Source organism: Lycium barbarum, chromosome 11, assembly GCF_019175385.1.
Source record: "Lycium barbarum isolate Lr01 chromosome 11, ASM1917538v2, whole genome shotgun sequence".
In the NCBI taxonomy this organism is placed as follows: domain Eukaryota; kingdom Viridiplantae; phylum Streptophyta; class Magnoliopsida; order Solanales; family Solanaceae; genus Lycium; species Lycium barbarum.
In genome coordinates this window covers 15773182-15799938 of record NC_083347.1, presented here as the reverse complement: position 1 = coordinate 15799938, position 26757 = coordinate 15773182, and the positions used below count along the sequence as shown (strand labels likewise).

Genomic DNA, 26757 nt, shown 5'->3' with positions numbered 1-26757 from the left:
TATTGCAAATCCTTTGGCCTTGACTTGAGACTTGATACCATGTTGACACCTCAAGCTCTCACTAGGTGCTGTGGATCCACAGTCCATTGAATTAAAATTCAGGCTTCAATGATGGAATAGAATTCTTTCAGAAAGTTCCTCATGTTCAACTGTTTCTGTGATTGTTTCAAACCTATGTAGCGTTGACCTTTTCCTTCAAGAATGATTGTATAAAAAGATCCTTTGGACATGTGACAACAGAATGAGCATGTAATCACACTAATATCATTGTTGTAACCTGTCCAAAAGTCCTTCTATTCAATCTGCTAGAAATGTTCTAGGCCTGATTACTGCAGTTTTGACATCCTGCAGAATCCTTATTACATGTGTTAATCTCCTGGAATCTGATGATCTTTGGCTTGCCTAATTCTGATGTATGGCATCTGTGCTTTTTCAGTATTCAAAATCTGTCTTGCTTTCCTTGGAAGTGATTGGTAACTATTGAAATGATGTTCACCTGCAAAATCAAAAACAAAGATAGTCAAAAAATCTGCCAATCCATTTCCTTCCCTCAGTACATGCTCCACTCTCATTTCATTATCCCTCCTCAACCTTGTAATATCCTTTATGATAAAAAAGATACTCCATGGTACTTCCCATTGTCCTGTCAAGATAATTTTAAGAGTCATTGAATCAGTCTCCAAGATTACAGGCAATAGATCATTTGTCACACAGTATTTAATCCCCTCCTATAAAGCCATTGCTTCAACAACTAAGTTTGATCCTATTCTTCTAGCTGCAACATGCACCAGGTCTCCCTCAGAGTCCCTAATACAAAATGCCACTGAGCTTGGCCCTAGATTGCCTCTAGAAGCACCATCTGAGGTACACTTAAATCACCCTGGCATGGGCAAATTCCATCTCACTATCTTGCTCACTATATATGGTCTATATGTTTCAATCATCTGCATAATCTATGGAAGAGACTTTGGTACTTGCATTCTTGGATTATTAACTCTGCACATCTGATGAATGGTCAAATTTATTTCATATATCACCTTAGTGATTGTCATCTTCCCTCCATGCACCACAGTGTTTCTCCACTTCCATATTTGCCACATTGTGATCACTGGTATGGCTCTAATAATCGATTTGAACTTAGATGAAAAATCAGCATTCCACCAGACCTGTATTATTTGTTTCACCTGAAGCAAAGTTGTTGTGATTCCTGCAACATCTTTAACATATCTCCAAACCTGTGAAGCAACTTTTCCTGTGACAAACAGATGATCTACAGTTTCACATTGTTTAGGATCACAACAATAGTATTTTCCTTCTGTATTAATCCCAATCCTTCTCACTATATCCCCTACTAGTAGTTTGCATTTCCACAATCTCCAGAAAAAGAATGAGATGTTGAAAGGCAAACCTGGTATCCACATGCTTTTGAATATATTAGACTTCACAGATTTCCTTCTTAAGAGCTCCCATGCACTTCCAACTGTAAATTTACCAGATGTTGTCATCATCCACCTTGGTTTATCCCATTCTTCTGTAGATTCATGAAAGTCTAATTCTTCCAATATATGATCAACAATATAAGTAGGAAAATGTTGTTGTAGTTTACTCATGTTCCACCCATCCTGATTTCTCAGTTCCCTCACATCTTGTACTGTTTCATCCATAACAAACTCATCAGGAACTAAGTAGTATAGAGCTCCAAGTTTTGTCCAATTATCAAACCAGATATTAGCAGCTCCACTTCTTAGCTCCCGCCACATTTGATGCTCCATGTTGTCTCTAGCTTCTAACATCATCTTCCAGACCTGAAAGCCTCCTTTCCAAGGCACATACTGAGGGTAGTGCCTTTTACAATACTTGTTCCACATATAATTTGACCATAGAGTATTTGTAGTTCTGAATTTCCACCAGAGTTTAGCACATAATGCTTTAGAGACATCAAATAAGGATCTTAAGCCAACTCCACCTTCCTCCTTTGGCAAGCACAAATTCAACCATGAAAACCAATGTCTTCTTCTTTCTTCTTCACTATTATTCCAGAAAAAATCTTGCAAACACCCTATGCAGGTCATATATAACACCCTTTGGAGGTCTGATAGCTGAGAGTAGGTGAATTAGCATATTCAACAAAACACTGTTGATCAAAATGGCTTTTCCTCCAAAAGATAAAAGTCTTCCTTTCCAAGCTGCCAGTTAGTCCTTCACTTTTTTGATCAAGTCATTATAATTAGCCTTTCTTTTTCTTGCATGTGTGATTGGGCAACCTAAGTATGTGAAAGGGAAAGATTCCCTAGTAAAACCAGTAATAGCCTCCACCCGTTGTACTGTCACATTTGCAACTTTACTATGCATGTAGAAGGAAGTTTTTCCTTTGTTGATAAGCTGCCCTGACATCTGCTTATACTCCTGTAATATTCCCATGATCAACTGCAATGAAGTATCATCTGCATATGAGAATATAATAGTATCATCTGCATAAGCAAGATGATTCAAATGAGCACTCCATTTAGTCATTCCATAGCTTCTAAAGCCATTGTCCCCAAATAAAGAGTTCAATGCTCTAAACAGCACTTCTGCAGGCAAAATAAACAAAGCAGGAGAAAGTGGATCTCCTTACTTAACACCTCTTGTTGAGTGGAAAAAACTAGAAGCCTGTCCATTGAATAGAACTGAGTACCAATTGTTTGCTATCAATCTCCATATCATATCTATAAATACTTCTACAAATCCCATCTTCCTCAGAACTCTTGCCAAAAAATCCCAGGACACTCTATCATAAGCCTAAGCCATATCCAGTTTAAGTACCACATTAGCTGGTTTTCCCCTAAGTCTTATATCTAATACTGCCTCTTGAGTTAACAGTACATTCTCAATGATACATCTTCCCTTTACAAAACCAGACTGATTAGTAGATATCAAAGAAGGCAAAACATTTTCAAGCTTATTGTGCACTACCCTAGAGATCACTTTGTTAATAAAATTACTTAGACTTTTGGGCCTCATATCTGCAAAGGTCTCAACATTATTCTTTTTTGGGATCAGAACCAAATTTGTATGAGTCATGGACTTTGGCAAAGTCTGTCCTTCAAAGAAGGCTTTCACTACATTATACACATCAGCCTCCACAATATCCCATCATACTTGATAAAATGCTCCTATCATACTATCTGGACCACCTGAACTATCCCCTGACAGATCAAAAATTGCCTTCTTAACATCTTCTAGAGTTGGCATGCTGGTAAGTACCTGATTTTTCTCCATGTTAACAATATTAGGAACATGTTGCAGCAATGAGAAATCTGAAGAGTTATCCTCCTGTGGAAACTGATGATGATAAAATTGGGTTGCTTCCTCAGCTAGAGCATCTTCCCCCTCAATCCAACTTCCATCTTGCTTTTTCATCCTTTTGACCTGTAGTCTCTTCCTCCCACCATTTACCATATTGTGGAAAAACCTTGTATTCCTATCCCCCTCAGAAAAACAAGTAAAATGAGATTTCTGTCTCTAGAACTCCTCCTCATAATGCATATACTTCTTCAATTCTGCTTGGGCTAGTTGTAGTACCATCCTATTTGCAGGAGAAGGATCATCTTCAAAAAGTTGTTCTTTAACTCTCACAATATCTTCCCTTACTACCAGCTGCTTGAAGATATCCCCAAAAGTAGCTTTACTCCATTCTGATAGAACAGACTTAACTTTTTTAAGTTTCAGTTTAAAAGTAATGAGTTCATCTGCTTCAAAATCAGTATTCCACCCTTGATTCACAACCTCTAAAAAGGACTCGTGTTCTATCCAACATTTTAGAAATCTGAAAGGTTTCCTTACATGTTGAGATGAATCTCCACAAGTAAGTAGAAGAGGAGCATGATCAGAACCAGTTCTAGATAAATGTTCAACTTCCATGTGACCAACCCAATCCTGTAGTTTTGAGTTAGTGAGCATTCTGTCTAACCTTTTAAAAATACAATCCCTACCAGCTCTACCAATACACCATGTGAATAAGCTCCCTTTAAAAGAAACTCCAAATAGTTCACATGAATTCGCACAGGATGCAAAATCTTCATACTCATCTGGATAAACAGGCAGACCTCCTATTTTTTCATCTTCATTCATAATGACATTGAAATCCCCTCCCACAAGCCAGGGCACTTCCATTTGATCAGCCAGGTTATACAAGTTATCCCAAAGAGTAATTATTTCCAATGCTTCACACTTTGCATAATTCATAGTAGTCATAAGAATCTTATTATCCTCCTGAAAACTTAGCTTAACTGTGATCTGTTGATCTGTATCCTGAATCATCTCTACATTTATATTGTCATTTATAAATAACTAAATTTTACTATTGCAGTTATAATGTGCATATTTCATGCCCAATCTCCTTATAAATCTTTGAATGTGTCTAAAATGCTGAAATGGTTCCATCAAAGCAATGATGGAGAATTTATGATGCCTATGTAACATTTTCACTCTATGAAAAGCTTGCAGTGAATTCACAGACCTGATATTCCAAAATAGAGTCTTCATAAAGATTTATTGACAGTCTTCACAGCTCTATTTGGCAATATTCTTATAGGCTGAATACTACTACACTTTGTTGTTTGCCCTTCTTACTCCCTTTCTGCATGGACTTTGGAGAAATATTAGCTTCCTTAGCTACATGATTAAACACCTGCTCTATGGCCTCCTCATCTACCACATCTTTAGCACTGCTACCTACTTCGAGCTGCTCAGGTAATGCCATATCTGCTAGATTATGGGACACTACATCATGCAGTTCCTTCAAAGGAAAAGGTTTCTTCTGGGATAGAATTTGTTAATCTTGAACTTTTTCCACCAGATCCACATGCAAATCATCAGGTTCCTCCCTTTCAGGTGGATAGGATCCCACTCCATCCTGATTTATAGAAAAATTCAACCGATCCTCCTGTCTGAGCACAATTGGAAGGGGAAATTCTTTCTGAGTCTGCTCCTGATTAAAGAATGTGTTACTTAACTCATGCTCCTGAGCTAACTTGTCCACACATTCATTTAATTTCTGCTTCTCTCCATCTTCTACATGTTCTTGGCTATCTGCTACTTTGTCTCTTCCATCAGAAACTTTCTCTTGAGGATCATCTACATTGTTAGTAGGGGTGTTCATGGTTCGATTTGGGTCGGTTATTGATTAAAATCATAACCAAACCAATTTTGTCGATTTTTAAATGTCTAAAACCATAACCAAATCAAATAAAATAATAACCACCGGTTTGGTTATTGTCGGTTTGGTTCGGTTTGGTTTGATTTTTCGATTTATGACTAGCAGTCATGAGACTTATCAGTAAAACATTAAAAAGTTGAAAAAGACATGTTTTTTTTTTCAAACGATAACTTTTATTTATAGTTTAAGGTGGAACATACATCATAGAAACATTTTCACTATTAGTGATAGTGTAGTATCAAGTTACCCAAAGTTGCTAAACAATTACATATAGAGCTAAAAACTAACTTAGTAGTGGCTGCACCATTTTTGTCATCTTAATACACATACCTGAAAATAAAGTAGAGCATAGGAGCTTTTAGTTGTTGTTACAAACATACATATTACTACCTAAAATTAAAATGAAAATATATGAAATAAAAAAACTTAGTGTAATGATTCCAAACTTTAGGGCAGTACTTGCATATTGCCCCCAATTCTCCCATTTTATTAAAAAAACTTTGTGTAATGATCCAAACTTCAGATGTTTTTCTATCATTATCCCCAAGGCTAGGGTCTCGACTACAAGGAGTTGTTCTTTTCTGCTTTTTAGAAGGATTACCCACGGAAGAAGTATTAGGGCATTACCATGTTCTTGAGTTGCAGCAAATGCTGATGTTACTAAAGTATCTTTTATAGGAACCTCCAAATCTACAACCTCTGTCCTTTTCATATGAAAAATATTAGAAGTTTAGGACTCATTCAGACAAGAAAAAAGAAAGGTGTAAATTCGAAAAAAAAAAAAAAACCTAAAATCAAATGACAGACAAAGAAAGGCTAAAAATTTAAGTTAAAGACATTAGACTCTAACATGAGCTTTTGTTAGTAGGTTTACACTTAAAGAGTTAAAAGACTTAAAGATATGGGCTTGGACATATTCTTAAAAACGTGAGCCTTAAATAATCATGTAAAATAAGTAGACCAAAAATCAAATTAATGATTAAAAGGTATAAAATATTTATTATTATTTATGAAAAACTAATATTATACATATAAATAATTATAAAATTTATGTATATAATTTATCGGTTTGGTTCGGTTATTTTTTAATAGAACCATAACTAAACCAAATATTATCGGTTTTTAAAATTTAAAACCAAATCAAACCAAACCAAACCAAATGTCGATTTTTTTATTCGGTTTGGTTAAATTTTCGGTTAGCCCTAATTGTTAGTCTTTTCTTCAAAACCCTTATAACTATCTCAGTACCTGCACCATCTTCTACTTGTTCTTGGCTATCTGCTACTTTGTCTCCTCCATCAGTAACTTTCTCTTGAGGATCATCTACATTGTTAATCTTTTCTTCAGGACCCTTATAAATAACTATCTCAGTACCTGCACTTGCCTTCCCATTCATATCCTGCATTCCAATATGACCTTCTTCCCTAGTTAAATTCAAACTTTCATAAGATTTGTCAACATCATCTGCCTTCTTGGTTAAAACATCTGGTTCTTTGGATGTCCCTAATGAGTCAGTAGGAACCAAATCCTTGGTGAGTCTTCACATTTTGTTTCTTTTACTCTTATTTTTCCTCATAATTTCTCAATTGTTGTTAAAATTTATCTTATTTTGGTTATATCCGCTTTTTTTATATATATATTTAGTAAGTTAACAATTTAAATATCCTACGTGTCAAGTTTAAAATCACAAGATTCAAAGGATATTTTATTATATTTGTTATATCCCGTATTTTCGTACGATGAATTATTCATAAGCTGAGGTGGGGTCCACATGTCGAGATTTTTTTTTTAGAACATATGACAAGTTATATGAATAATATATGCGAAGTTAAACACAACCCAAGAAGGACCCTTGAGCCAAATCAAAGTGAAAGCCCTCCAAAATAATATTTTTAAGATACGTTTTCGGGTGATTTGATTTCGGGAGGTCATAACCTTATCGTCCTTTGGGAATTTGGGAAAACTCCCAGAATGAAAGTTGTAGATAATTGAAATAGCTTTCCAACCATAGGTCGTGGGTCTTCATGTGACATCGGGATAAGGAGATATGAACATTTTAAGGCAGAAAGGTCAAGCTGGGCAATGAATTCGGCCCAATCCGATTCCAAGTCGGGGCAGCCCATTTTCTTTGCCATTTAATGAAAAAATTCGGCCTTCTCTTTCATTTTCAGACCTCAAAAAACCCAGAAATTTCAGAGGTAGAGAGAGAGAGGAGAGATAGAGAAAGAAACCAAATTTTGACCACAATCTAAGCCCCGAATCGCGAAGCTCCTGAAGAGAAAAGTGTTGTACGTCGCGTTGCCTTCAATTTGAGCTAAAAATCAGCCAAGAAAGAGAGGGTGGAAGTGGTTGCTGCATAATTAAGGTAAGATTAAGGTCCATTTTTCATTGTTAACAAGTTTATTTAGAGTTTTAATGAATTAGAACGGAGAAAATAGCATTATAAACTCGTTTGTTGTTTTGTTGGGATTTATGGATTAAGGGGCTGTTTTAGGTGGATTAAATGGATGGAATTAGCTGAGTTATGATGTATAATAATTGTTGACATTGTTGTTGAAGTTGTTGATAAGTTGTTGTTCTTGAATTTGGGAGAATAAAGCGTATAAAGATATTGTATACAAAGCGTATACCGGGCTGTTTTGTGCCGATATTTGGGGTGGCTGTTTTATGTAATTTTCGTGACTGTTTATTGACAATATTTTGGGGCTGTTTTATGTAATTTTTGTGGCTGTTTTGTGACTATATTTTGGAGCTGTTTGGTATAATATTTGTGGCTGTTTTGCGATGATATTTTGGGGACTGTTTTATGGTCGTTATGGACTGTTTTGTAGGCTGGAATATCGGGGGATTGGTTGTAGTTGTTGTTGTTATATTATGGATATACGGAAATAAAGAAGTGTATACAAGCATTGGCATCCGAATGTATATTGGGCTGTTTTGGGAGTAATTTAAGAATGGATTTAAGTCTAGTTTGATATGAAATTGTTGGTATTGTTGTTGTTGGTATTTTGATTGATGTTTGGCTAAGTTGGAATTTCGAGGATTGTTAAGTTTACAGGGGAAATGCTGCCCAATTTTCTCTAGAATTTACGACGCGTCCTTATAATCTATTAACTAATGTTAATATGAATTCTCCCGTGAAGGTAACGACGTGACATTAGAGGAGAGCAAGTGAACGATAACATAGCTAAACGACAAAGGTATGTGAGGCTAGTCCTTTCTTTCAAATGGCATGAATCCTATAGCATAAGTTCTTTTCCTCTTCATGAGTTCCTATTTTCCGGAAAGCTAGAAGCCTAAGTCCATAAATGTCTATATAAGATAAGAGATATGATATGATGATGCCATATTGATAATGATGCTATTTATTACTTACACTCACCTTATGTACTAATTCCTTCAAGGTGAGGCAGAATGTCAATAATTGCTCCATAATGAAATCGGGGGATCACGACCTTACGTCACCCCGATAGAGTATAGTTGATCTTGAGTCTTATGCATGTACTATGATAAGCATATTATTACAAGTATTTTTTTATGAGCATGTCATGATCATATTACACCGCGCCTAGTTGGCCGGGCAGTCACCGCCAAGGCGGGCAGCTATACGGATACACCATGACCTTTTGGCATGGGCAGACACCACTAGTGGGCGGCATGAGATGGTACCCCGGACGCGGGAGGCCTGGACGCGGGCTAATGTTATTGATTATTACACCGTTCCGATATGGACGGGCAGCTTGCATATTATGCATATATGAGATTATGATGAGTATGAGTAAGACAGCATGCATTACTTCTTTTATGATTGTCATTCAGATTCAGATGTTTCATATTGATGTTCACATTATATTATCACTGTCTTTCTTCATTGTTTATGCCTCTCATACTCAGTACAAGGTTCGTACTGACGTTCGTTTTCTTTGGACGCTGTGTTCATGCCCACAGGTAGACAGGAAGGTGAGCTTGGTCCAGACCCTTAGTAGCTGTCAACTGATCGAGAGCACTCCATTGTCCGGAGATGCTTATGGTTCTTCTTTTGGTATATATACATATTTTGGGCATGACGGAGTCTTGTTCCGTCTATATGTTTAGTATGTCAGTAGAGGCTCGTAGATACGCAGTGTGGGTCAGATGGTCTCGTAAGATGTTATTATTATGTATATGTTATTTTGATGGCCGAGAGGCAAATGTATATAAGTATTTATGTTTTTATATAAAATATGATTTTCCTACAATTCGTGTATAAAATTGGTAAAAAGGCATTAAATGAGTAAGATGAGTATTAGAACGAGTGGTGCTCGGTGACTAGTCCCGGGTACCCGTCACGGCCCCTAGCTGGGTCGTGACAATATTATACACATTTTTAATTTAGAACCACAAGATTCAAAGTCTATCTTTATTTCTTAAACTCTGTATCTAGTCAAACTTAGACACTTAAATTGAGACAGAGGGAGTATATGTCAAATGAAGGAAATGAAAGGACAATTGAGACACTACATAGATATAATTAACAAAGAAATTTGTAGAATAAACTCACCAAAAATAATAGCAAAACTCTAATTTAAACCGGAAAAATTAAAAGAAAATCTCAAAACTCAGAGTACCAACTATATGAACCACTAAGCAGCCCAGAGACAAATCAGATAGAGCGAGTGAAGACTGGAGAACAGGAGAAGTAGAAGAAAGACTGAGAGACCACCGGAATAGTGAAGAAGAAAGACATTATTCACTTTAATTAGTCTTTATTGTTTGTATATTTTGCAAAGGATACCGCGATTCTCCTTAGTGAGTCTCTCTCTATATATATTTTTACTTTTCCTCTTATTTTTTCCCTTAATTTCTCAATTGTTGTTAAAATTTATATTATTTTAGTTATGTCCGCCTCTTTTTATATTTAGGACCCGTTAGGCCATAAGAATTATTCACTTTTTTCCAAAAAAAAAAGTTCACTTTTTTCTGGAATCAACATTTGGCCATGAAAATTTCAAATTGTATATGGAATTTGAAAAATAAGAAAAACTTATTTTTCAAGTTTTTCACAACCAAAACAAATACATTTTAAAAAAATACAATTTCAAAAACTATGGCCAAACACAACTCCAACTCCAAAATTCCAAAAAGAGTGAAAAAGTTTTTGGTTTCTATGGTCAAACGTTTACTTAGTAAGTTGACAATTCAAATATCATACATGTCAAGTTTATAATCACAAGATTCAAAGAATATTTTATTACATTATACACATTTTTAATTTAGAACCACAAAATTAAAAAAAATATTTTTATTTCTTAAACTCCGTGTCTAGTCAAACTTAGACACTTAAATTGAGACAAAGGGACTATATGCCAAATGAGGGAAATGAAAGGACAATTGAGACACTGCGGACACGCGAAGACTTAAAAAGTAAACACACAAGAGGTAGAATTAATTGTTAAGCTTCCGAAATGTACACATGTTAGTCTCTGCTTAGAGTATAATTTCATGTGCTTTCTATAATAGAGTAATAAAATAAAGTGTAGAAGTAAAGAAATATGATAACGTAAAAGTGGAATACACGTGTACAGAGAATAGGTGGCAAACCAAGTAGTAGTACTTGTTAAATGAAGTGGACCCACAACTGGAAAAAAAGGGAAAGAAACCAAGTACAATTGAAATAAGTTCAAATTTAGTGTACAACACAGATAGCTTTTTGTACAATTTGTCAATGCTGTGTTCGTCCTCCTTTGCCACTTATATATAATAGAAATTAAATTGAGAAGAGTTTAATTTCTCTTTCTTTCTTTATTTTTTAAAGCCACGTGACATTTTCTTAATTAAAAGACAAGCTAAATAATTTTTTTAAAAAAAATCTGGCAGCAAAAAGGTATATCAGCACCATTTGTGTAACGACAGGGGTATATTTGCATCATTTGTGTAACGACAAGGTATATATGCACCACTTTTGTAACAAAAGGTATATCTGCTCTAAATACAAAGTTAATGGGTATAATTGCACCTTTCCCTTGAATGTCTACTATATTTAGTGTTTGTAGTCTTAAAAAACAATTACTCCACTATATTAAGAGTAAAATGATAAGACAAAACTAACTCTGTCTTGAACACAAATAATTTGAAACAACTATTTTTAAAAATCATGACAATAATTTGAGACTGGAGTTACAATTAGATAAATTGTACTTAAAGGGATGGTTTGGTATGATGGATAAGCAAAAATAGTGATGGGATAAAAATTTAGTACCACCTTATCCTTTGTTTGGTTACTAATCGTGGGATAAGTTATCTGGATTAAAAATAGTGTTGGGATAACTTATACCCATCAAAGGATGGAATAGTAATCCTGGGATAACTTATCCCAGGATAAAACAGTGAAATTGACTAAAATAGGCCTGAGGTTCTCAAAACTCTTTTTCTATTAAATAAGGTGGGGGCTATTTCTGTAAACAAATAACTTTTTCTTAAAAGTTATGCAATGCATGTTACTTTTAATACAACAAATCAAACAATCAATAAGAAATAATATCTAGATAAATAATCCCAATATAACTTATTCTAACATAATTAATTCCATCATAACTTGTGTTCAAACCAAACGAACCCAAATAGTTATAGTTACACACTAGGATGATGAAAAAAAAAAAAAACTCACAAGATTATTGGAGTAATATTTTATTTATGGCATTACATGACTACTCCACATATTAGATTAGTGGCCGAAAACAGAAAAAGAAAGAAAAACTCAACACAGAAAGTTTTTTGACCTATGTTTGTCACCACAAAGAATGTGAATTATTAGGTATAAACTTAGCTAAGTAAGCTCAAACACCAGCTCAAAAACTCCATCAAGAATCAATCCCAACAATATTAAAGCGGTAAGAATTATTTCCCATTCAGTTTCTAAACCTTACTGCTCTTATTAGTTTATTAAGCAATCAAACAAACGTTACAAGTTTACAACTGATTCAAATTCTTCATTCCAAATTGAATTTCTCCATTTTTCAGTTGTTATCTTTAAACCCCGTTCTTGGTTGTCCATTTTGACTTTTTTAACTGCTTCGCTAGTTTTATCAACATGTAGTTGGTTAGGAGCTAAGTTATTCACGTATTAAATTATGCGTGAGTAATATCATGTTTGGTAGCATTCTTTTGCGGTGTATAAAAATTGTCAACACGCCTAATACGGTGTTTGGTTTGTAATTTAGAAACCCGCATAACTGATACATGTATAAGTTATGAGAGAATGTATGTATTATTTTATGCACGATAGACGATGGAATAATTAATGGCATAATATATAAACAAGCCCTCAAACTTGGCCTCAGCTTGAAAGTATGCCCTCCAACTTTGGGTGCGCACAAGTAGGCATCTCAACTTGTCTCCACTTTATCATTGAACACTCCAACTTACAAAATGATCATCTAGATACCTCCAAACTTTATGTGCCATGTCAGCATTTGTGTTCACATGTTCAACTTTATGCAAGTTGAGGTGCTTACTTGTGCACACCCAAAGTTGGAGGGCATAAGGCCAAGTTTGAGGGCCTGCTTATGTATTATGCCAATAACTAACACATGAATAACTAATCCCCGCATAAAATAATACATAGATTCCCTCGTAACTAATCCTTGTATCACTAATACTTGCATAACTCCAATCAACTACCAAACGACCAATGTATACCCATTCACGTGCTTCTGGGCTCGTTTGGTTCCTGGTTAAATTTATGCAGTTATTAATAATGGAAGGATTAGTTATGCAGGATTTTGTTATTCATGTATTACTTATTCCATCTTCTACATTGCATAAATAATACGTAGATTCTCTCATAACTTATACAGGTATTAGTTTGCGGGATTGTAAATTGGTTACCAAACACAATACTTTGTTGTGTTGAACTTTATACATACTTGCTGTGTTGAATTTTATAAATAACAACTAAAATGCTACCAAGCGTGGTACTAGTTGTGTTGATGTAATACATGAATAACTCACTTACTATCCAACAACCAAACGACCCCTAATGCGTCAAACTTCAGTTTGATTATTATTTTCTTAGCTATCCATTCGCAATTTTATATCAGAATCTTGTAATTTTTCAGAGTACCATGGAGCTACTAGATGTGGGCGCTTGTGGTGCTGCAGTTAAGAAGTGTAAAGTTTCTGAATTTGGGGAAGAAGATAGGATCAGCTGTATACCTGACCCTGTACTTGCTTATATCATGTCTTTCTTGTCCACAAAGGATGCAGTGAAGACTATGCTCCTTAAGCCATTTGGGAAGCTATGGACGACTAGGAGCAATCTTGATTTCTATGTGTGTCTGTTTGAGGAGCTGCCTACCACACCTCCTATGAATAGGTGGTTCTCATTTGTTGATCATGTCTTACTTCATCATGAAGCACCAACTGTAACTCAATTCCGCCTCAAATTTGGCCGCACCATCTATAGCTCGGGTTTAGAGTCAGGGAAGATAGTTGAAAAAATCGACTCGTGGATCAATTTTGCTGTAAGGAAGAAAGTGGAGGTTCTTGAGGTGGACATTGGTCGCCGTTGTCGCTATGAACCTATTTTTGATTATCACTTGCCTTCGTTTATTCTTAGAAGTGACACTCTCACGGAGTTAAATTTGGCAAGCTGTAGCTTGGCAACTGAGGTTGGGATTCAGATGAAATCACTTAAGACCTTGTCACTTGGGACAATTTTATTGGATGACACATTTATGGAGGAGATGTTAGCTGGGTGTCCATCACTAGAAACCCTGATCATTAATGACTGCCAGGGCCTACATTTGTTGAAGTTGCCTCATCATGTAAAAGATTTAAAAATCACCTTGGATGAATCTGAGATGTCACTGTTGGAAATTATTGCTCCTAAGTTAAATTCTATCAGTGTTTCCGGAGCAATTGACTTTGTAAATCTAAAAGTTCCATCATCTCTTTCTGCTGCCGCTCTAAACTTCTTTCGTGGAGGAAAAAGCTTTATTAGTAGACAAAGAAACATTTGGTTACTTCTTTCAGATATAAAGCACGCAGTGCAGCTAAGAGTATGCCATTGGTGTGTGCTGGTATTACCCATATTCCTTGAAATCTTTACCTTCAGGTTAACTAGTTTTATGATACTTACTATGAAGATGAAAATAAAGATTGCGATACTTCTCTCCTTTTTGTTTTCTGTTACGAACTTTTCAATTATAGCTCTTTCTGTTTTCGTTGAGGTATTGAAAGAGTTGATCCTGATACTCATCATGTCGTCACCTCTTGTGTCTCCATCCCAACTTCCATGTGTGAGCCTGAGCAAACATAGGGTAGCTTCCTTCTCATATATAAGAAAATGAAGAATTTAATTTGAGGTCTGATAGATTTTGGCGAAGATCAAGTTTCACTGCCCAAATCTAATCATGTGGACTTGCTTTCAAGAAGATCAAGTTTGAGTATTCCTTCCAAGATTAGGATTTCTTGTTCTTGTTTGCTCTGAAAATTAGACTGATTGTTTCTTGATCCTCTCTAAATTGGTTATCCCATGGGATTGAGCAAACATAGGGTAGCTTCCTTCTCATATATAAGAAAATGAAGAATTTAATTTGAGGTCTGATAGATTTTGGCGAAGATCAAGTTTCACTGCCCAAATCTAATCATGTGGACTTGCTTTCAAGAAGATCAAGTTTGAGTATTCCTTCCAAGATTAGGATTTCTTGTTCTTGTTTGCTCTGAAAATTAGACTGATTATTTCTTGATCCTCTCTAAATTGGTTATCCCATGGGATTGTTATCCCTTATCCCACCAACGAAACGCAGGATAAAATAATCCCGCATTTATCCCATGGGATTGCTATCCCATCCTGCATACCAAATGAGCCCTAAGAGTAACCACTAGTAAGAAGAAGATAGTGTCCAATAGTTTCCACATCAACATCTTGATCTTGGTCAATTGGTTGTTTGTTAACTCAAAAAATCATATATGGGAGTTGATCCTGAGATGAACTTGAAATAACTAATAAATACAGCTGCCAGTTTGAGTCAACATAATCTGTGTAGTCTAAACTCTAAACGATTGCTGATCTACTATTTCAGAATCAATAATTATCAAAACTAGGATTATTATGCGACTCACCAATAACCAGTCATTATCAGCCAGTACTGTGATGGGTAATTGGTTTCCTATCTTTTCCCGATTCTTGCTAATTTTTGTGAGTATTCATCATTCTTGAAGGCATTTGCATCCTCTCTGTCTGGTCTTCAGTTTCCTAGTTAAATGAATGTCTCAATCACCACTGGAAGACTTAGATAAAAAAAGACGTATTCGTCCAGTCAGTGCTTTCTATGTCCTTTCTTTTAAGGATAACCGGTCTTCATTTTTCTTCCCTGGTGAGGTAAGCAAAAGCTTTATGCTTGGTGCCTGTCGTATTACTGTCAAGATATTGAGTAGGGCTAACAAGTAAAATTACTCTATAACTGTGCTTGTATTGTCTTTTAAGCAATAATATTGTTTTACTCATTATGTGGTGAAAATTCTCATTCTTTCTCAAACCAGTATAAATTACAATATCTTGTGCTGGCATGAAATATTTGAATATCAAGAGGAAATGTTATTTGTTGTCTTGTCTAGGAATTGGCTGTAAGAGAATGGAATGGTTGCCTATCCCTTACCCGCAAATCTGTAGTTGTCGAGACAAAACCTACGAGATGGCACTTCCTTGGCATAGTGAGCTTGCTGCGGAATTCCCCTAAATTGGAGGTGCTGACAGTATTTATTGAATCTGACACATTTCTCTTCACTTGGGTATGTTAACAAGTGGCTATTTTGTTTCTTTTGCTTTTGGATTTCATCTCCATATCTACGCGACTTTCACATCTCTATTATTGAAACGTTTAGGATGACATAAGGCATGAGACACTAGGGAAGCTACCTAGTAGCCAAATGCAGAGAACAATGAAGTTCAATGAAATCTGTTGCCAATTGAAAATCGTCAACATACAGGTACACATAGTAAATTCATTTGCTATCCAGCTGGTGAAGTTTCTTCTTAGGTCCTCAAATTGCTTAGAGCAAGTTGTGATTTCCATCGAGGGTCGCGGTCAAGGTAATCAGCTGAGTGAATATCACATTGAAAAGTCAATGAGACTATATGAGGAGTTATCACATTGTCCTAGGGCCTCCAAAAAAGTTATTATTAGGTTAAGAGGCCTCAAATGTTAGGTAAAAGGACCATGGTGTGTTGTGCATCTCGTTTTGGAGTTATTCTACATAACTGTTCAAATTATATGTTTCATATTAGAAGCTTAAGTATTTCTCAGCACAAAGTTCTTTCTTCTAACATACTGTTCCATGAATCCTCTTCTTTTTCCCTCTTTGTGATTAGACGTTACAACAGTTTCGTTACCTTCACATGTAGGATGGATGGCTGCAGATTCCTTTTCCCTGTTTTGTGCAACTCTACCTATTTCTATCCATCGTTAACAGACAAATACACTGTAATTGCAAAAATATGAGAAAAGAATCATTGTTTTACCGATCCCTATTCCTAATCCTGGTTTTATTTAAAAGTCTGGTTTGTAGGCACCTCTTCAACTTTTTTTGAATATAGCTGCCTGACTTGACCTGTTAATCTGTTAATCATTTGAAGATTCTACTGGAAATCACTTCATATCTTCGTTCAGGCGCTGTGGACTCGCATGCATATTCTGCTTCTCTTTCATATAAATCTTAGAAAAGAAGTTCCTATTGTATGGAAAAGCAAATGCATGCAAACAGTGGTTGTTGCTTCTTGCACAAATGATCCTTCAATTTACCCAATAATTTAAGTTACATACACAGCAATGTCACTGTGTACTGTGTAGCAGGTTGCTTACTACTTTTTTCTAGGTTACCAATCCACATTTATTGAAGAGATTTACCTAAAATTTCCTAGAGACCTGATTGTGTAAATATCTTTTACATCGTCCGGGCATAGACCTTAAACACTTCCACATCAAACAGGTTCAAATTTTATCAGTTCTTCTAAATGGCATTTAATTACTTGTGATATCGTAGACGATATACACCTTTAATGTTCTTCTCTTGCTAGTGACTGATCCTTTGATGAATCAACTGTGTGCTAACAAGTAACAAGCCTTGCATACTTTTTGATTCCATAAATTTGCTTAGCCTCAGTTTGTTATGTGGTGCATGCTCAGGCTTGCTCCAGTTCTGCAAAAATGTAGAGTGTAAGGAAGATTCATGATACATAAACATGCCTCCTATGGGTGGTCATGACATGGGATTTGTCAATTACTATTATAGTTTGTATTCTAGCTGTGCTCTTAAGTTCATTTTATACTATATAAGCTAGTTATCCAATTCCCATTTGAGAAAGATGTTTGAATCATTTTCTTAAAGTTTTTCTGTTTATTTTAGGTCTTCCACAGTCTGCTAGGCTGATGTTCTGATTTTGGTTACTGGTTCCTGGGACTTGATGTCCATTGAATTCAGATGCATTGTACATAATTCATTTAGTAATAAAATATTTCAGTTACCAAAAAAAAAAAAAAAACACGAGAGGAAAAAGCACGGAAAAACAAGAAATTACTTCGGCGATCACAAGCTCTTATTTTTTGTTGAGTAATAGTTCGAGTAAGCCTTGAATCAGCCAATCGAAAGCTTGATGCAACTTATTTTATGCCCTTTAGGATGTTCTATTTTCTTGAATTAATACAAAATCAAGCCATTAGATGCTCTATAAATAATTTTGTTCCTTGATTAGAACAGTGAGCTATTTTTTCCTTATATAAAAAAAAAATAACTTTTCCTTAATTTCGCGTACACCCTCTTTTTTCCTATTCCATTGATGTTAACACGAACAAAATCACCGAGCAAGTTATCTTTATCTAAAATTTCCAAATAAATTCCTTTATCATTTGATTATCTAAAATCATATTAAGATATTAATAAATTTAATATTCTGATTTTAATCTTAAAAGTTGATTAAATCGATCCTGCATAACTAGAAGTAGACAAACCAAATAGAACTAAGAAATAAGATCACCCCAACAATTGCAGTGAGATGAATGATATTTGTTTACGCATAACTAGAGGTCTCGGCTTTGAGCCTTGTGAATAAAAAAGTTCTATTATAAGGTTTCTCCTGTAATGAACTGCACCTAGCGTGATTGTGAATAAGTGAGGCTATGAATATACACAAAAAACTATTCACTCCGTTCACTTTTACTACTCGAGAGTCAATTTGACTAATTTTTTAAGCTAAATTAAATTAGATTACTCCATCCGATTCACAAAAAAATTTCACTTAGTCATTTGTACGCCCCTTAAGAAAATAATAATTCTTAGGCAGAAATAGGTAAAATGACAAATTAAAGGCTAAGTGAACACCCTTTTTAAATCGGAGGGAATAATTTAATATTTTAAAATTAAAATTTAGATGTACAAAAGCTATACGAAAAATTACAATAAGTTGCAATTCTTCTCATATTAATATGATGAAAAATGCATTTTAAAGTATTTGGTCAAAATCCATATAGTTTTACTCTCAAGAAGCGAAACGTGTATATTAAAAAAAAAAAAAAAAAAAAAGGCTCAACGGCAAGTGTCCAAAGAAAGGGACAAACAAAGCCACAAATCACGTGCAGATGCACATGCTATGGAAAGAGAACAAAGAAGGGGGGTTGAATTAAAAGTGACAAATGAGTTTGTCAATTGAGTGTGAGTTCTTCAAGTTTTAAAAATTAGGTAGAAGGGTTAATTAACTAATTAATGCTAATGAGGTCAAACTTCATTAAGACACTTTTTTCAGCAACCCCCAAACTTTTTACTTTTACCTCTACACTTATTACATCAAAATAAAGGTGAAAAAAACCTACCTGCCATTTTTTCTTAGTCTTCTTCCCATGTCTCTAGCCATTGATGCTCAACTTCTTCTTCTTCTTCTTCTTCTTCTTCTTCTTCTTCTTCTTCTTCTTCTTCTTCTTCATCTTCTTTCGGAATCTAACTCTCCCAAAATGTTTTTAAATAGTAGATCCAAGATTGTATTTGTGTTTTTGTTGAGAAGATTTGTAGAGAAAAATTGTGGAAAAAAAATATCAAAATATTATTGGGTTTGTTGGACTGCATTTGCTTCGTTCTTGAACTTGGAACTACTTCAAAGGACCATTCATTAATTATTGGTAAGTGAAAAAGATTAATTTTTGTGCATTCTTCAGCTGGGTTTAGCGAACCCAATCTGGTTGTTTCTGTCAACAACTTTCGTAGTTGTCCAGACAACTCCGAAAGTTGTTGACTTAAACAATTGAACATTGTCTAACAAATATAGAAATTGACCTAACAACTACTATAGTTGCCTGACAACTGTGTGTAGTTGTTGGACTACTGAATAGTTGATAAGACAACTAATTCAATAGCGGAACAACTTTTATAGTTGTTACAACAAATAGTTGGACAATTACAGAAGTTAGCCCAACAACTACTAAAGTTGTCCGACAACTATGTTTAGTTGTTGATTAACTGATTAATTGTCAGGACAACAAGTAAAATTGTGGAACAACTTATTAGTTGTTGGAATAAATAGTTGAATACAAAAGTCGTCCCCCAAAACTATTAAAGTTGTCTGACAGTTGTCGATGGTTGTGGGACAACTAAAGAGGTGTAGGGATAAGTAACCAAGTTTTTAGCAATTTTGAAGTTGTTTGATGAATCTCTCTCTCTCTCTTGTAAGACCACTGAAATAAGTATTTTTGTGATATCTTCAGGTATTGTGACCATCAACGGAAGACCAAATAATAATAGGAGTTGATTTACTTGGTGAATGGGTGGAGAATGATACTCGATATACTTAGCGTTCGAAGGGTCGAGAGACAGTCCCAATAATGATAAGCAAGGATGTTATGTATGATGAGTTGGCTGAGATCATCGTTTCTAGGTTTGGGTTAACCAACTCATCATACGTAGCATCCTTGCTTATCATTATTGGTACTGTCTCTCGACCCTTCGACCGCCAAGTATACCGAGTAGCATTCTCCACCCATTCACCAGGTAAGTCAACTTCTATTATTATTATTTGATCTTCCATTGAGGGTCACAATACCTGAAGATATCACAAAAATACATATTTCAGTGGTCTTACGAGAGAGAGAGAGAGAGAGAGAGAGAGAGAGAGAGAGAGAGATTCATCAAACAACTTCAAAATTGCTAAAAGCCTTAGTTACTTATCCCTACACCTCTTTAGTTGTCCCACAACCAACGATAGCTGTCAGACAACTTTAGTAGTTTTGGGGGACGACTGTTGTATTCAACTATTTATTCCAACAACTAATAAGTTGTTCCACAATTTTACTAGTTGTCCTGACAACTAATCAGTTAATCAGTAACTAAACACAGTTATCGGACAACTTTAGTAGTTATTGGGATAACTTCTGTAATTGTCGAACTATTTATTGTGACAACTATAAAAGATGTTCCACTATTGAATTAGTTGTCCTATCAACTATTCAGTAGTCCAACAGCTACACACAGTTGTCGGGCAACTATAGTAGTTGTTACGTCCCGTATTTTTATACATTGGGACAACCCGGATTAACTATGATAAATTAAGGCCAAGACTATTCCGGGATTTGAAGTCGGGACTTTTGACCTTTGATTTTATTTTGAGACATAAGTTGTGTATGAAATAGTTAGCTTGAACACTTAGGAAAAATTGGGACCATAATTCATAAATTTGGAAATTAAAACTCTTGCATAAAAAAAAAAAAAAGGAAGATGTGTGGATTGAAGTGGTCCCCACACATTGTTGTGGCCAATTTTAATTGGTCCAACACATGTGTGGGCCCAAAGACAATAAGAGATATTTTAAGGGGACTTAAAAGATGACCACTTAGTCATCTTTCTCTCATTTCACATTCCCACACTTAGAAAATAAAGCAAGAAGTTGAGGAACCAAAACCATGGCTCACGGCCAAGACCATGGAAAACCAAATCCAAATCAAGCCCCTCTAAAAATATTTCTTGGGTACAAATCAACTAATTAGAGGTCCCTAAGTAACTTGGAAGCATTGTTGGAGTGATCAAGTCTTTCATTTAAGAGATTTGCAAACCCTAGCCTATTGGTGGATTGAAGAAGAAAGGTGAGATCTAATCTTGTTTTTGAGTTATAAATGTTGTATGCATATTATAGTATGTCAATATGGATGAAAAATCATGAAATGTAGTATGTTGGAAGTTGGGTCGTGTATGGTGTGTGAAGTTGTGTAAATGGGTGTTGTGACTAAGTGAAGAATTAACTCTATTTAGTATGTTGATTGTTGTAGGGTGAAGAAATGAATGAGAACTATCGATGTATGTATATAGGTGGGTATGTAGCCGTGTATATGGCCTCCAATTTGTAGCAAAGAATGAATTAATATCGCTTAGCGTCGAAATGGTTGTTGTGATGACTTTTGTGTTGGAAATGAGCAATTAATAACTCAAGATTGATGTTGAGAATTTGTGGGCTGTTTTGAGGTTAGTTGTGCGTTTGACGTAAGTTGTATATTTTATGAAAATCATATCGTTCTATTGTGGATTGTGATACAAAACATGACTTGAAAATGAGGAAAGTGAAAAAAAAAAAAAAAAAAAAAAAAAGGGGGTTGCTCGGCTAAGGGGACTGTTTTCGGGCAACATAGAGAAAAATTCTTGGCTTGTTGGAAAAATTATGTGAATTGTTTAGAATGTTCTTGAATGTTGTTAGTATGGATTTGGGTTAATAATCGAATGTACGAACGATATTGTGGCTTGAAAGTAAGCCGTTGAAACGAATATTTGGAAAGTTGTTGAAAGATGTAAAAGAGAGCTATTACTGTTGTTTTGCCTTTCGAATTGATTATTGATGTTGCTAGGTTGGTTATTGTGGTTGTTGTTGTTGATTTTGAGCGAGATAAATTCTCGGGATGGCCTATTTATAGGGGAAATGCTGCCAAATTTTCTGTAGAATTTAATGATTAGTTGGAAAGAATGGCTCAAGTGCCCTTAACTAATGTTTGGTATTCGTTGGCGTATTTGTAGACCTTGGGGAGCCCGAGGCGTGGATTGGAAATTTACTTTAGATTGGCTATTTTGGAAGTGCGTACGAGGTATGTAAAGCAACCTTCCTTCTTTTGGCATGCCTTAGTTTCACATAGGCTAGATTAGAGCTTTAAGGGAATTCCAAATTCGAGATCCGAGCATGTTATGATCCATATATATATTCTTTGGCACTCTTATGTATGTTTTTATGAAATATGAACCATGATGTATTTGAAGTAATCGCTTTCCGACATTCGCATAGAAAATGTTCACTTTAAGGAATTTTGTAATCTCTGAATGCCATATTTTTCGCATAGAGGCTCGGATCGCTCCAATAATTTTTATAGGAGTTTGCTTGATGTATAATGGGTATGTTTTTCATAGGCGGGCTCAGTTCGGGTCTATACTCGTCCGTGGGTCCCGCGACGCCCTTTATGTAAATTTGACAACTTTGAATCAAAAAGTGATAATTATCATTCCGATTTCAAATATGACTATTTTACTTATCCTTCGGATTTATAATAATGATTTTATGCATATGATTCCTCACTACTCCGCTCGTGCCTACTATGATATCGTTCGCCGGTTCCCGGGCCGGTTCTGTTGTCGTGCGCTTTTTGATACATTCCGGTGTTATGCTGTGTTTATGGTTCACCGTGCTCCTCGCTCGAGGGTCGGGTTCCACTTATGTTTGGCGTTATGCTGTGTTTGGCGTTATGCTGTGTTGTGATGTGTGACGGGGATTCGGAGATTTGAAACTTTCTGGTGTTATGCTGTGTTGTGGCGCCATCGACAGGCGGGCGACCACATTTTCCAGTGCCCTATGCATAATTTATACTTTGGAAATAAACATTTTGATATGTATTATTTTCTATATATCTGATTCGATTATTATTCAGATTTATTTCTGTACCTTCTGCTTTGCATACTCAGTACATATTTCGTACTGACCCCCTTCTCCGGGGGCTGCGTTTCATGCCCGCAGGTACAGACGCACAGCCTGGTGATCCACCTGTTTAGGACACCCTTTCTGCTATTCGGAGTGCTCCTCTCTTTCCGGAGCTTATACTTTTGGTATATATATTTATTAGTGCATTTGTATATATTCGTTCATGGGTACGGCGGGGCCCTGTCCCGTCATATGATTCTGTCGGTCTGTTTAGAGGTCTGTGGACATGTTTGTGGGTTGGGGTCTTTCTGTATAGATGTATGTACATGTCGTTTGGGCGATCCCATACGCCGAGGCGGCCGGTCCGCATATGTTGTTTGGGCGATCCTATACGCCGAGGCGGCCGGTCCGCATATGTTTATATATTGCTTGGTTAGCCCTGTGTGGCTTTTGTTGGTATTTTCTGCGTGCAGGGTATATTGGATAGTCCGTAAAACAAAGGAAACTCTGCCGAAATTTTCTGGAAATTACCTAAATTTGAAATAAAGTCTTGTTGGCTTCGGCCATATACTAGAATGAGTTGATAGAATTTGAGATAATATTTGATAGATGGGTTCGGGTGCCCAGATCGGGCACTAGTCACGGCCTACGGGGTTGGGTCGTGACAGTAGTTGCTAGGGCAATTTCTATATTTGTTAGACAATATTCAATTGTTTAAGTCAACAACTTTCGAAGTTGTCCGGACAACTACGAAAGTTGTCGACAGAAACAACCAGATTAGGTTCGCTAAACCCAGCTGAAGAATGCACAAAAATTAATCTTTTTCACTTACCAATAATTAATGAATGGTTCTTTGAAGTAATTCCAAGCTCAAAAACTAAGCAAATGCAGTCCAACAAACCCAATAATATTTTGATATTTTTTTCCACAATTTTTCTCTACAAATCTTCTCAACAAAAACACAAATACAATCTTGGATCTACTATTTAAAATTGTTTTGGGAGAGTTAGATTCCTAGAGAAGAATAAGAAGAAGAAAAATAAGGAGGAGGAGGAGGAAGATAGGTTGAGCATTAATGGCTAGAGACATGGGAAGAAGACTAAGAAAAAATGGCGGGTTTGTTTTTTCCACCGTTATTTTGATGTAATAAGTGTAGAGGTAAAAGTGTAAAAGTAAAAAGTTTAAGGGTTGCTGAAAAAGGTTTCTTAATGAAGTTTGACCTCATTAACATTAATTAGTTAATTGTCCCTTCTACCTAATTTTTAAACTTAAAGGACTCACACTCAATTGACAAACTCATTTGTCATTTTTAATTCAATCCCCCAATTGACTCCCTTTTTCAAAGTTCTAAATATCTAATATGACCCCATTTTACTTAATTAGTGTTTAAGTGAGTAAAAAGAAAAAAGAAAAAAAAGGACCCACTTGTCCCTTTTTTTTAATTGAAGACTTGAGTGTCCTCTTCACCTCAATCCCCCAACAAACAAGAGAAGATTTGGGGAATAGGCCACTTTGAGTCTTGCTTTAAGTAAAAGGCCACTCATTTTCTTTTTGAATTAATTATCGGAATTAGGATTTAGAAAAGGGGAAATGGGGTGCCTTTTATAGTTTTAGAAAGTTGGGGTTTTTTAAAACATACACTTTAGTCCCACTCACTTCTATTAAGATATAGAAAATCCCTCTCTCTCTCATCAGTCTTTTCACTTTCCCAAATTTAAAAATCTCTCAAGCTTCCAACCATTCTTGCTCTCCCCCAAGCTTCAATATTCTTCAGCCGCCGTCCCCGTGTACTTTCTTTTATTTTGAACTCCATCGGAGCATTTTGAGCTTCATACTTATTTTGCTTGTTTCGATCTTCCGTTGTTTGTTTTTTATTTTTGCAAATGCATTATGGCCTATTACTAGACTTTTGATCGATTATTCTTGTTTTTCTATCGTGGTTGATCAAGCCACTCTATTGTTTGTATATAGATCGGTGACTGTCTTATTCACTTCCATTTCTAGGAGGTTTACTAAAATTTCCAGGCAGAGGCGTGCAGATATCAACGGTTCAATCAATTTATTTGTGTCGTCGGCTGAAAAGACGATAAGGGAAAAAATGAATGAGGGAGACTCCTTGTTTGTCAATAATATAAACGAGGAGGCCGATGAGTTCACCGTAGTCGGCAGTGGCCTAACTGCCAAAGTCAATCTACTGAACAAAACATGTTCGTGTGAGAGTATGACTTGGTGAAACTACTGTGCGCTCATGCGATGGCAGCATTGAGATTGAAGTATGGTGTTGATTATGGTTCAAACATCTACGAGTATTCTTCGCCTATGTATAAAGTTCAATCTTACATTCTTGCATTTGCTGAAACTAGTTATATAGTCCCTCTAGAGTCAGAATGGGAAGTGCTAGAGAAGTATACAAACATGTACATTCCTCCACCCAGGTATGAGCCCAAACTTGGAAGAAAGAGAATTAAGCGTATTCCTGGCATCACAGAAACTTTCAAGCCCAAAGGAAGTAGTAAAGGAAAGAGAAACAAGTGCTCGATTTGCAAGGGGGCTGGTCACAATAAAATAACGTGTCGATATTTGAGATAGGATCCCACTTGATATATTTAAATTTTAATGTATTTTTATTGTATTAGTTCTGAATTCTGAATTCTGAATTCTGAATGCAAGTTCAATATTAATCAACTTTGTATAGTTTATCATGGACTCTAAGTGGATTTATAATATACCGTTTAGTTGGTCTATGATATTTCACCGTTATGATATTAGTCTTCCTTTTGGAGGTTTATACTCCTCAAGTAAAACCCTTATCATGGGGAACTGAGCAGCATAATGAGTACCTTTCATAATTCTGCAGTTTCCACGTCTAATCAAACTGATCAAATTTAGCCATTAGGTGATGTTTCACTTAACCGATGCCATGTGTTTATTTTTATTGTAAGTATTTTGCAAAGCTTTCACTGGTGAAAGTTGATGATGGAAGCTTTTGGGCTTTCATATTGCAATGAAATTAAATATATGGTTGTTGTTCATATTTCTTGTGTTGTATTTTATTTATGTCCTTTTTTATATTTGCATTTGTTTTCTAACCGTCGAAATAAAGCTAAGTGTGGTAGGTGATGTGCCGCGGATTTGTGGCACATTCGACACCTTTTTACTATGAATTTTGGTTGTTTTCAAGTAAGTCTGGTTCTTGTTAATATGTTTTGTTGTGTTTTAGGAAAACAATGGCCCAAAAGCAAAAAGCAAAGAACAAAGGAAAAATTGGCCAGAAATGAAGAATCGACATTCCGTCGATCAGCCGACGAACCGTCTTTTGAAGCGTCGACAAGCTCGATTTTCCAGTGATGAAAAAGTTGAAGACGACAAAGGACGGAGACATCAACGAAGCGTCGAACTGATCGATGCTTCGTCGTTTGTGTCGTCAATCAGGATCTATCAACAAGAAGAGAGAAAGACGGAATACTCGACGGAGCGTCGAACTGGTCGACGGCACCGTCAAATGGAACACATTGCTGAAGGTACAAAGGACGAAGAAATTGACGGATCGTCGAACGATCAACGGTCCGTTGATCTTGCTATCGGGGGCAATTTTGTCAGTCGCTGCTGTGCGTTTTTTGGAGCCTATTTAAAGAACATTTTAGGT

The 26757-nt window shown here is 35.8% G+C and overlaps 1 protein-coding gene and 2 long non-coding RNA genes across 5 annotated transcripts; all 3 read left to right on the top strand.

Moving 5' to 3' along the window:
• The first annotated feature begins 7379 nt into the window (after window positions 1-7379).
• Window positions 7380-9380, top strand: LOC132618411 (uncharacterized). The gene is made up of 3 exons (XR_009574092.1): window positions 7380-7565; window positions 8344-8400; window positions 9149-9380. It is a non-coding gene; the product is annotated as an uncharacterized LOC132618411 (long non-coding RNA).
• A 2407-nt stretch (window positions 9381-11787) lies between these two features.
• Window positions 11788-17541, top strand: LOC132618683 (putative F-box protein At3g29830). 2 transcript variants are annotated; one of them, XM_060333702.1, is made up of 5 exons: window positions 11788-12069; window positions 13297-14259; window positions 15800-15973; window positions 16067-16171; window positions 16587-17541. In XM_060333702.1, the coding sequence occupies exons 2-5, from the start codon at window positions 13303-13305 to the stop codon at window positions 16770-16772; spliced, it is 1422 nt and encodes a 473-aa protein (XP_060189685.1). In that variant the 5' UTR covers window positions 11788-12069; window positions 13297-13302; the 3' UTR covers window positions 16773-17541. The 2 variants fall into 2 exon arrangements, with proteins under 2 accessions (XP_060189685.1, XP_060189684.1); XM_060333701.1 differs by lacking the exon at window positions 16587-17541 and having other exon boundaries at window positions 11797-12069; window positions 16067-16494.
• An 806-nt stretch (window positions 17542-18347) lies between these two features.
• Window positions 18348-23570, top strand: LOC132619305 (uncharacterized). 2 transcript variants are annotated; one of them, XR_009574666.1, is made up of 3 exons: window positions 18348-19350; window positions 22223-22290; window positions 23208-23570. It is a non-coding gene; the product is annotated as an uncharacterized LOC132619305 (long non-coding RNA). The 2 variants fall into 2 exon arrangements; XR_009574665.1 differs by lacking the exon at window positions 18348-19350 and adding an exon at window positions 20103-21303.
• The last annotated feature ends 3187 nt before the right edge of the window (window positions 23571-26757 follow it).